The sequence below is a fragment of the Falco naumanni genome, chromosome 11 (assembly GCF_017639655.2).
Source record: "Falco naumanni isolate bFalNau1 chromosome 11, bFalNau1.pat, whole genome shotgun sequence".
NCBI lineage: Eukaryota > Metazoa > Chordata > Aves > Falconiformes > Falconidae > Falco > Falco naumanni.
The window spans coordinates 26,389,373-26,401,894 of record NC_054064.1 but is presented as its reverse complement, the minus strand read 5'-3'; the positions used below and the strand labels follow the sequence as shown (position 1 = coordinate 26,401,894).

The following is a 12,522-nucleotide window of genomic DNA, read 5'->3' as shown; positions in this document are numbered from 1 at the left end:
TGGACAAAGTATGGATATCTAAGCATATACATTTACCAGCTTCATTCTCTCTGTAGTTAGGCTAAAATTTGCATGGGTTTTTGTGTCTTGACATCACATAGACTTCATTCTGCATGACTGTTCATCTAGAACCTGATGTAACCCTTGCTGATTAACTCTTACAGAATCAGAGTCTTTTAAGCTGGAAAAGACCTTTAAGATCATCGAGCCCAACCACTGACCTAGCACTGCCAAGTTATATAGTCACTGCATGCCTTTAACTGTTCTAACCTGGGATTGGGATACCAGGTTACAGTTTTGGTTGAAGACAATGGAGTATGTTTACTTGCAGTAAGAAGAATTTGGTCCTGGTTGTTTTAAAATGGCGAGTTTTTCCTGGTCAGTCTGTACAAACAGAATTGCTTTAGAAAATATTTTTTTTCACTTTAGTCTGTTAACATCTGACTCTCCGAGGTCAACCATTTCAGCCTTGACTATTTCATTTTTATCTTGAAAACAGCCATTACTTCTATAACTAAAGTCCAGTTTGTTTAATGAATGTTACTCTTACAGATAACTTGTCCCGGAGTGCTGCTGAAAGACAAAGAGGAACTTTATCTCAGTGTCTCTGTATTTGGGCAGTACAAAAAAACTCAATGCGTCCCTGCAGTGTTTCCACTCCTCTTTCAAGAAAAACTAGTATTTGAAAAGGTAAGATAATGTCAAGAGCTAATACAAGCCAAATAAAACCCATCCCAAAATCCACAAAAACTCACTGCAAAATCCCTGAGCACAAGTAATCACACTGAGAATGGTGTAGTGTTGTAACTCGTGCTTCTCTTCAGCACAAAGGAGGTATGTGCCTGTATTATCCACACAGTGACTCAAGAATTATGCGTACTGAATATTATAATGTATGATGAGACTTTTTAGGTATTTGTTCATATTTTTGCGAACTGTCCTTTTTCAGTGTCTGTTTTCCTGGCATGGAAGGAACTGAACATTGTTGTTCTAAAAATTATGGCAAGGTGAAGAACAAAGGCTAGACAATATAGGAGAGTCAACTTAATTTAGTAGAAAGATAGAATAGCAGCTCAAGCCTTTTTGGTGACATCTTTCTCCCTTTGAGATACTTTTTTCATGGTTTGTCACCAGAATTCCCAGGTTGGTACTCTGGCCTTATAATTTATAGTTGTTTATCACATATTCTGAGTCCCTACTAGCTTCATTATTAGTTCCACAGGGATAATGAAACACAGTATCGTACAGATATGATCCGGCTTCTTGACTACCTATGAATAATAATACTTTGCCCTTTCTAGTTCTTTTCCGTTAAGCGTCCCCTAGCACTTTGAAAACCAGGCTGAGCAAACATCAATGATGCTCTAGTGATGTGGGTGAGATGCAGTGATAATTTCAGCAGCTGCTGAAGAGTAAAAAAGACTATAGTTCTTTAAAGTTGAACGTACCACAAACTACTTGAGGGAAAGGTACTGGATACTGTTTTCAGTGTAATTTAGGGGAACTCCAAGACACCAGGATCTGTTTACAAAAGAGGTGAACAAGAGAGCTGAGAATAGTATGTCATCTTCAAAATAGCTGTTAGTGGTCTAGATACTTGTGGAGCACCAGTACGTGATGTTTTTTAGTATTTGGTACCTTCAACAGCAAAGTGATCTACACCACTCTGCTGAGACTTTTGTACAGAATTAGGGGGAAGTCTATTACCTGCTGAATATCCAGTGCAACAACCCCGCTATTCCTTGCTATCTATTCACATGGGATTCAGGTTATAAAAAACCCTGAACAGTACTATCTACATGGATAGTCACTTCCATGAAAATGAAGCTTAAAGCATTGCTTATATATTAAAGAACATATTCATCATCTATCAGAATTCTAGTGCATTCAGGAATTCACCTTTCTCTCTTGAAATTTTCTCAGACAATACTTATCTCTACATGTTCAACTCTTCACAATACCTCCTAATTTGAATATGGGGAGGTAACCCTGAATGGCTAGACAGCACGTGACAAGAACTGCTAGCTTTCAATGAATTTGATCATGTACCAAATGATAATTTCAGTTTCCTTTCTTTTTTCCAGTGGGATAGGGGTCTTTGTAACCATCTTGTCAAGAAATAATATTTTTTTTCCCTTCTCTTTCCCCAAAGGTCCATCTGATGACATTAACTGTGTCATTATTATTTATTTATTTATTTATTTTCCAGGCATTTGCTGATATAGTTGATCCTGGAGACCTTGTGGAGTTACTGGAATGTAGGTTCTGTTTTTTATGTGTACTACACTGTATGCCTTAATGTCATGCATGTATGGGCTTGAAACGTCCAAAATGTTTTTAAAGTATCTGATACTTTTTTCAATCAGGAGCCTGTTCTCTGAAAATCTAGTGGATAACCAATATAGTATATCATGTACTAAATCACTAGGACCCTGGCACTAGTGAGTTTTCGGTATAGATTTGTTCTAAGTTCAGGCAGAGTTTTTTTACTATCTTTGGTGACTAATAACTTAACCAAAATACTGTTATCTAACAAAATACCTCTAGAAATGTATGCTACATGCTTTAGAACAGGAAAAGGGTAAAATGTCATAATTAATGAAAAAGCCAGCTGGTTTTCCAGATAGGTAATGGATTCCTTTATCTGATCATTTGTTTGATTAATTTTCAAATTATGTAAGCATAAATATTTGATTTTTTTTTAATTATTCCTTTCTTTTTTTAAGAAAATTACTTATTTTGCAACATATGGAGCATAATGAATTATAGTGAGACAACAGTGACCCTGAACTCAAACTCCAGGAATATGTTTCCTCATACTGGGAGTTACCTGAAAAAGTGGCAAAACTTGCATCATCTTCTTTAAAAGAAGGACTCATTTGGCAGCGGATAGAACTTACCAAGTTCCAAGTCACATTTAGAGTTGTCATTTGTACACCGCTAATGCAATTGTATTCATCTGTGGTATTTATGCAAGCTGTTTTTAATTTTCACTTGGCGGTGGTGTAATGGAAATAGTGCAGCTAAGTACAGTGCTATGAAGCTTAAATCAGTGAGCTGTTTCTCTTGTTTTTTGACTCTGAGAATTACTTTCCATTTTAGGTTTTTTTAACTCACGGAAAAACTTTTTTACTTTGTAGATGACACAGCAGTACTTGAACTAATACAGCTTGTTCCTCCAGGTATTGTATGTCTCTTCATAAATTATGCAATGTAATAGGTGAATTTCCATGAGGACATTGCCCATTACAGCACAATCACTTTTTCCAACACACAAACAACATAGAAAGCTCTTCAGCAAATAGTCCTCTGACTATAAAATATTAATAGATCAAGAGGATCTCATTCTTGAAAGAGAATAATAACTGAATATTGAAATGTACGATACTCAGACTTAGAAAAGTGATAATATTTTTAAAATGGAAAATAAACTGGAATCATCCAGTGCACACTTATTAACTGCATCACAATTCACTTGCAAAGTGGCTGTCTGTGAAATTTCAGAGTGCATAATCTTGCTCTCAGAATGACACTTTTTTTCCCTTCCATTTTAATGGTGACCATTGGGAAAACTCTTATCCTCACTGTAAGTATTATGGGTCTCCTGGGATATGTGAAGATAATAAATAGCGATTTGTCATACTTCTGTTATTGGTTTGTGTGATTATAAAAATCTATTTTAATGAAATTCAAGTGTTCCCATGAATAATGTAAATCTGCGTTTTATTGGAAATAAAGTCAAGTTTTAAAGAGGACTCATTTGGAAACTGTGGTATTAAAAGCACTCTCACTTGTCCTTAGTACTTTCAAGGAAAAGATTGCTCCTCTCAGGTGACTCACCACACTGTTTACTTGAAGAAACGTACTGAATGTGGATTTTTGTCGTGGGAGGGTAAAAGGTCTTGCATAAGGAATTTAGTTTCAGGGGTCAAAGACAGGTGTGATACAGCCCAACATGAGCTGATGAGATGACTGTGCTAGCACAATATAAATTTGTTTATAATACATGTTCAAGGTTTTTTAAATATTTTTTTAAAGTAGCAAACCAGGATAATAGAAAATCTTGAGATAAAGATTTTGATGTTGCTTACATTTCTTTCTTACTACTCTGCCTACTATTAGTACTGCTGTTAGTATTCTGTAATATGGAATGATACAGCTTTTCATTAGGGATTGGCTGCCATTAAAAAAAATACTGATTTCTTCTGTGGCATGGAAGGGAAAGAAAGAGGAAAACTACTGAAGAATTGTCTAGAGAAAACTTCTCATATGTCTCTTACAGAACAGTTAACACAATCTTCTTTTGTTTTTACACAGTAACAGTGAAACATACTTTCAGAGTAGATTCTGCACATTGCTGCTGCTGATTTAACTTGATGAGGTTATTTCCTAGGGTGATATGATTTTTAGAGCCATGCTGTTAATTTGTAAAGAACAAAATTTATCGTAAGTTACAGTATGGTCTTGTGTGTGGCATCTGTACTACATGGCTTTGTCTATTTTCCAATTAAAGTATATATATTTTCTTTTTAGTAGGAAAAATTCTAGCTACGTATGAAGAAAATACAAGAGATTTCCTGTTCCCTGACCCTAAGCTTACCCATGGGCACCACGGTTTAGATCGTGAGATTTTAATGAAGAGGTCTTCTTCTTTTACAGTGAGTGAATATCTTTGGATTATATTTGCGATACAGTGTGTTTCACTGAAGAAACCCCTTGAACTACTTCAAATGAAAAGCAATTACTTCTAACAGATTTTGCCATTTCAGGTGTTGAATGTACAAATCCACACAGCTGAACTTTGGTGAAAGTATAATCTTTTTGAAAATTCTTCAAGAAATTATTTAATGTGAAAAAGTTAGTTTCCACTTGGTTTGCAGTGTGGCACCATGACGGACGGGTCTTCCATTCAGTTTAATCTGCGGTGCAATTGGTAGTTGAAGGGATGCAAGAGAAGAGGAGATGTCGTATCACCATCACGGTTCTCAACAGATAAACCGTGTAACCCTCCTCCTCAGTCTCCCTTTGTAGCATTCTGTTTCAGACCCTTTTTGGTGCTGTTTAGGACAGTGACAGTCAGTACAAATTTACAGTGCTATGCCATCTGACCTGTAGCGGGTAACTGAAATTTAGCTTAGTGCTGCATGATTGTTTTTCAGTTCCAAAGCCTGTTTCTTACGGTCTGTTCAGGACATTCACGCTTATTTAATAACTTGTCTTTTCTACAGTTTCAAAAAAGCTATGATAAACGGCAACTAATTGGCAGAATGAGTGCAATGAATTAATGCTAATTTTCTGGAGATAAGGGCTCAAGTACATAGTAAATGAAAATGAATTAATCTCGCACTGCCCTTTCATAGAGTTTGACTGTTGAATCTTAGGTGTCAGTGGAATAACTCAGAAAGGTACTTCAAAGATGATGGTGCTGATGTGGGAGATTTGTTTTGAGGTTTGTTTTGTTTGTCTTACTTTGGTTATGTTTTACTGGTGGGTTGGCGGGACATTTGGATTGGGAAGAGAGCGACTCAGTTGCCCTGTCTGTTGTGACTGGATTAAAAGCACATGGCAGGAGGGAGATGCTAACTTAGAAGTCATTGGTGTCTTTTAGCTGGTATAATCTTTCCCCTGCAAGGGCAACCTGGAAATTGCCCAGTCACTTGCAAGTAGAAGTGCTAATTTGATGTGTAATGCTGTGTTACATTTGAATGAATTAAAGCTGTGATTTTGCCATAGCAAATATCTAGTTCTGCAGTAGCTTAAACTCTACCTGCAAAAATAAACGTTATTTTTGGCCGTACCATCTCTTTCATATAGCTTATCCTATGCATGTTAGTGGTGGCTGAAGAGGGAGTGGGACTGTATTGCTTTCATGTTACTTATAGAATAGGTGCTTTCCTTGTGCTGAGGAAGGATAGATAGGGAGGTAGTAATAAATGAGGAGGTATTGGCAAAATTATTTCAGATTTTTTGTAAATGCAGTATAATGAATCTTTGTAGAAGCAGAGCCACTAGAGAAGTTTGAGGGTTTTTTGTTGGACTGAGTCCTTCAATACAAAAATTAAGTGTTTTCTACTGAAGAGAAGGTGGCATAATTTGTGAGCTGTGAGAAGATGGGACCAGAGTCATTTGGACGTGTAGCTGAATAATGACATTGTAGTACCTTTAAAAAGTTGACTGATGTAAGATGGAAATGTACTTCTGTGTCCTTGGGAGCAGTGTAAATGAAATTCATCTCTGCTCAGGAACAAGGACTGCAGAAGCATCTGTTGCTGTGTTCCATCTCCATCACAGAAGGAACAGCTTTAAGAAAGGATTTTGACATAGTGACCCCATTTTCAGGAATAATAAAGAAGCTGTGTTTGATGGAATTGGAGGGAGGATCCCAAAAAGTCTTGTGGTTCCTCTCCTCGCTTGCCAAATGGGATAGCTGTGAGAGGATTTTTACCTCCAGTAGAAATATAATCTCAAATGCCTCCATCTTATAGTGTTTCCTAAGCTTTGCTGGCATGTATCTCCTGCTAACTCTGTCGGTACCGAGCGCTGAATATGAATGCTAAGCAAAAGGGAAAGTGTTAAACAAGGTCGTGAGAACCCTCACGTTATTCCTATACTAGTCAAGCCATGTTCTTCCCACATGAAAAGTTATTTATAGCTAGCTGAGATGTTGAGTATTTTTGACTGACAGCTGTGCTTCAGTGGCACTTTGATTCCCAATAAATTTTCCTTTTATTAAAAAATAAAGGTAGCAACAGCAAGTTTACGGTTGTGGAGTTCAGATAGGCAGTGACAAGCGGTGTCTGATTAACACTGCTAATCTGCCAGTTGGAAGGAATCCCAAGTTGAGAGGATCAGAACTCCTCCAGAAATCTGGCACTTGACTGATAATGTCTCTGGCTAAATGTCTTATGAGGCTTACAAACACAATACGCATACAAGATGTGCCTCAAGTTATCTCTCCTGGTCCAGTGTTGCCCAGCTGAGGCTTTTGCTGGCTCTTCTGTATTTCTTTGCAACCCTTGCCTTTAAGAATATGTTTAAGCTTTGACTGGTGATGCTTCTTACAGACGTTCTTATCTCTGTTCCCCACCCTCATGCAGTATTTGCCATGTTACTTAAAACAGTTTCTTTTTAGTCATGCTATCTTTGATTAGCATACCAATACAAGACCTTCTATTATATACATATATACTTTTTTAAGCTACAGGCTTGTACTCACACACATCAAAAGCACATAGTAGATTTGGTTTTGAGCTTGTGTTATAAATATTAACCACCTTTACAGTTTTCCTGTGATCAAATTAATATTATGTCCATATCACTTCTATGTAATGACTGGTAGAGAAGGACTGATAAGCCTACTCAGGGCTGCAGGCACCGCTGAGCCAGAGACAGAAGAACAGATCCCAAAAACTTTCTGGCTGGGTTTTCATTTACAGATATGTTGGGGGCTATATGGCAGTGTTTATGTACTACCGTACTGAATATCCTTCAGCAACCCCTAATTTGGGAACTGCAGAAAACAGAACTCCTCGGATTCTGTTGGCCTGTAAGTTACCTGCCTATGTTTGCAAGTGCCATCTCGTATTCCCTCTCCACAAACTCTTTCTCCCAAGAAACCATGGTTTTGTGTGATTTGTGCAATTATGTTTGTTTTTTTTTAAGCTATGAGCCTTTAACAATTCTGTAATTATTCCCAGTCTCTGTAAGAGCAGTAGGTGCTCTGTTGTTGCTTTTTATAGAAGACTTACTAATTTTGATGTGTCCTTTTAAAAATTGTTGATAGCACTTGACAATTCATTAGTAATAAAAATGAGCTGATTAAAGACGGTCAGCTTTAAAATCTCTTTTATATGCCATAACTTGACTTCATTGGATCCTGGACTATGTTAATTGCTATGATTGAGCTTTCTTGGCATTTTTGTCATTTCATTTCCATATTCTAATCTGGGGCCAGATCATATTCTCTTACGGAAAATCAGTGTTTAGGTAGGTGGTAGAGAGTAGTTTGGTTCAGCAGTAGTCTTCACTCATGAAGTTCCTGGTAATTCTTAAGAATGTAGGGCAGAGTCACAGACAGATCAGCTCCTTTTCATTTCTCAGTGATTCTGTATGTTCATGTGCAAATGCCCATGCACACAGATGCCTCGGGGCAGCAAACTCTGTCCATGTGGAAAGAAGAGAAGGTAGAAAGTTCTAGGGACGCTTGGTTCTGTCTTTGCTTCTGCAGAGCTGTATAAGATGCACATAGATGATTCACGCTTGTTTATAGCATATGTGGCCTTTAGTTCTTTTATGCCTTTTTTAATGTTGCTGTTTTGGGAAATACCACTTGTGTCTCGTAATCTCTGCCATTTACACCCAGTGATTTTTTTGTATGTTGGCCAATTCTAGCTAAATTTAACAGGAAATAGAGCTCTCAGAGGTATTACGTTTCTAGACATGGCTGCAGTAAAAGAAGATGAGTTGAACAGAAACTGTTAGCTACATAAAGATGAAGGGACTTGCTGGCCATTAGTACATGTGTGCCATTGACCAGGAGGCCCAGCTGGGCCCCACTGATTCCAAACTGGTCAAACTAGGGCTGCCTCTTGGCAGCCACGTGTGTAAGAGGAGACTGAGAGAAAGTTGTATGTGGTTATAGAACATGGGAGACAATCTACAGAAATCAGACTTTGCTCTAATGGCTACAGACTAAAGGGTATTCTTGATCATATTGTTAGAAATTTATTTTATTTGCAGTGTAATTTACTTATTTCAAAATGTTTTTACAAAAAAGTTTGCACAATTGAGACTACTTATAAGTAAGTTCCCAAAGTTAGTGTTAGTGAAACTTCTAGAGCATGACTGGAATTTTTATTGATGCTATATAGTATGGCATGAAAAATCTTTAAAAGTGCTTTTGACAAAAAAAAATGTATTGAAATAAAAGTCAGACCTTAATTGTTGTACGAAAGCAATATAATCATCTGTAATTGAATTGTCAGAAATGCAAATGTTAGCATCTTGACATTTACCATTGCTGTTCTGTCTTTTCTAATTATCTTTATTAAAGGCTGAAATTAACAAAGGAAATGGCTGAAAATTAGGAATGGTTTGTTACATTAGGTGACATTTACTTCTTTGATACCCTTTATCTTGAGTTGGAGCTTGATGTTCAATTATTGTCTCTCTTCTAGGGAATTGCACCAAAATTGAGATTTTCTACAAGCTCCCTTATTACGCAAAGTCTGTTAAGCCCAGGAAGGAGTCACATACAGGTTAGCATAATTTAATTGTTTGCAATTTAATTTCTAGATTTAATATTGATAGCCTTGGTTCCAATTTTTGCATGTGCTGCTCACTTCAAACTTTTCTCATTCTTTTGTTGTGGTTAAAGCAGTTATCATGGGTGCTTGACAACTTGATTAAATTTTTAATCAAGTATGAGTAAAGAGTGGGTTTGGTGCATGACAGTAAACGCTGAGAGTTCCTTGAATCTGAAACAATTATCAGCTGCTATGTTCTATGATCAGCTGAAGTGTCAATCCCTGGTGTATTTGTAGGTGGGAAGATGCCTTTTCACCATTTCTCACTGACACTTAAAATTAAGGACAGTGAAAGCTAGGTGAAGTCAGAGAAGGTACATTATCAAAAACAAACCCATTAATTTAATTGTTTTCCATAACAGTATCAGTTACAGTAATGGAAATGAAGATTTTGTTGAAAAGACTGTCACCAATATTAATCTGCAAATGCTGCTTCTGCAATGAGCAAAGTTAAAGTGAAGTAGCTGAAGAGACCTGTGGGGGGAAAAACCCTCTGATGTGTTTGTTCATTTGGTAGTGCTCTTTGGTCTCATGGATTGGAATTTTGGTTGGGTTTGCTGTCACAAGCTGTCACATAAAATTACTCTTTTACATCCTCCTTTTTCTACTATATTATTGAAAATGGTGCAGCATCATTAGAACGGAATGGTTGTTAGGAAGGCTTGTGTGCAAAGACGGTTAGGTAACTGATCAGTTTGTGGCATTGCTGATGATCTGAGAAGTTTCTTTCAAATTTAGCAAACGAAAGGTATTGAGACACTTGGATAAGGAATTTAAAAAAATCAGTGACAATTGTCACTGTCAGAAAACTAACTTCACTGAAGGTGACTTAAATAAGGGCAGTTTGATTTAAAATTTAAAATGTCCTTAAAAGTACTGAATATGTTATGAATGGCATATCAAATTTGCATGTGTTACATTGAAGGTCTAGTTTCATGATTGGTGTAAGCCAGAAGAAGCACAGCCTACTCTGGTGAAATTGAAATTAATCTTAGAGAATTAGGTCTGGTTTTGTTTGGGCCAGTTCCATACTCTGGCTTGCTACCAGCTGCCTCAGTGCTAGTACAGGCGTGAGAAGGACGGTGCTTCTGAACAGTCTGTGTGATGCCAGGTTCAAACTATGTCGATGCGAAAACAAACACACAAGCTCAGCCTGGTTCATGGCCGGATGTAAAGGAAAGGGCTTGAAGACAAGCTGGACGCTATTTCTGGGGTCCTCAGAACTGAAGGAGTGCATGCAACATTCAGATTGAAGACTAACGTTAACTTTCTCAAGCTTGAAAAGATACTTCTAACAGGAAGGAAAGTCTTCCCATACCATTTTTTTAATCTTTTTTTATAACCTGTGAATTTGGGCCAGATTTGACAAAAGAACCTAATTATCCATACTGCAGTATTCGAAGTTAAAACACGCTGCTGACTAAGTAGCCCGATAAGAGTTGTATAATCAGGAGTGTCTTGACCTATAAAGCTTGTAGAGTAATTGAATGCTCATTGAATGCCAGGAATTACAAAGAAATGATAGTGTATTTCAAACAAAACTTCAGTGTTGGGAACAGTTTCCCCGAATTTGAAATTGGTCACCAAAAAAGTTATTTGGAGGGGGTGTCATTCCTGATTGATATGTAGGCTTTGCTGGTGACAATAACAAAACCAACAGCACCAACACCATCCTGTCTGGTGGGAAGGGAGGTGATGAGGTTGTTTCTTCACTTTCCTTGATTCTGCTATATGTAGGTATTTTGAAAGTAGTTACCGACTCAGAGATAGACTTAAGACAATATTTTTTATAAGTTTTAGCTACAAAATCCATATTTTATATGTCAAGTGCCAGTTGTACAAATAAAAAGCTGCTTTACCTCTTCCTTTGCAAAAGTATTCACATGATTTGAGAGGATCTTTGGAAGATGGCCTTTGAAGTTGTTGGGGGGGAGGTGGTTTCCTTTTTTTTTTGGGGGGGGGGGTAGCTTTTTTAACTAAACATAGCTTCTTGATCGTAACTCTTTAAAGAACTAGAAAATTCACTGTGATCCAAGAAAATGCAAATTTCGGAGAATGTAATTACACTTGTTGTGAGGCTTTAGGCCACTCTAAACGCATATAATTTAAACTATTAAGCAGGCTTCTGTTTTAATTTATGTATTTTATTTTAAAGGGTAGGAATTCTAAAAGTTTAAAAAAAGTTTAAACAGATGAAAAAAATGTTTCAAATCTGTGTATGTCCAATCCAGGTAAAGCTTGTTTAAAATGAACTTGTGACAAAATTCAGTTTAATTTTTTACAGTCTCTGTACAGTAACTGTGTGAGAAAGCTAATAGGGTAAGTATCAGACACTTAACATCTAACGTGTAGTAATGTGTGTTTTAACCTCCTTCTGGTTTCAGAGAAAATGGTAAATACATTTGTTGGTTTTTAAATTGCTGTTTGATTATAGTTTTGTGAAGGGAACTTCAGCAGACATGGCGTCTATTTCTGTTAAAAATATTAGTCCCCTGTTTGCATTATTTTCAGTGATCTTTGTTCTGCATGCTGTCAAACCAGATAATTTCTCTTTTTCACTTCAGGGTGATTTGAATTGGGTACATCGCTCAACCCTAAATGGAAAACTGCAAACAAAGTTACCAAAGAAAAACACTCTTTCACCTGAGAAAAGCAGGCACAGCTTAGCAACAAAGAACTACGAGCAGCCTACAATAGCTTCTAAATCACGTTCTCCATCTCCATACACAAAAAGACGAATGTGTGAGCTATCAGAAGAAGCCAGGCAACGACTGGCCCATTTAAACCTTGGTCCTTATGAATTCAGAAGAGAAACCGATAAACCTCCATTTGTAGTTAGACGGGTTTGTATTCTCTCCAAAGTGCTTCCAGCTTAAGCTCAGATCAAATATTGTTCTTTCACTAAATACTCCTCCAAAAATTCATTCAGCTCTTAGTTTAGATGAATAATTTTTCTCTTCTTAACAGTCTGTCACATAGTGATTTAAATGTAAAATTAACTAAAATAAAATTTCTTTTATCTGCATTAGTAACAGACAAAGATCAAATTCTTTCATGAATATCTTGGTTAAATTCTCTGAGGCCCCATTCCTTTTCTTCCAGCACACTAGACAGGATAATAGGTGTATAAATTCAGCTTGGAAGTAATTGATATTAGTATTAGAGATTCTTGAATAAGACTTTAAAGAAAGAGTGTCTAGTCACATTATGAACACTT

The 12,522-nt window shown here is 36.8% G+C and overlaps 1 protein-coding gene across 2 annotated transcripts in view; it reads left to right on the top strand.

Moving 5' to 3' along the window:
- SPATA6 (spermatogenesis associated 6) overlaps positions 1–12,522 on the top strand; it is a 45,805-nt gene that overhangs the window by 5,302 nt on the left and 27,981 nt on the right. Inside the window, exons 2-7 of one of the 2 annotated variants that reach the window (XM_040610307.1) lie at positions 553–690; positions 2,210–2,258; positions 3,141–3,182; positions 4,537–4,658; positions 9,177–9,257; positions 11,870–12,148. In XM_040610307.1, the coding sequence (XP_040466241.1) occupies positions 553–690; positions 2,210–2,258; positions 3,141–3,182; positions 4,537–4,658; positions 9,177–9,257; positions 11,870–12,148 (711 nt within the window). Of the gene's footprint in view, positions 1–552; positions 691–2,209; positions 2,259–3,140; positions 3,183–4,533; positions 4,659–9,176; positions 9,258–11,869; positions 12,149–12,522 lie in introns of both variants that reach the window. The other variant, XM_040610306.1, reaches the window with a different exon arrangement.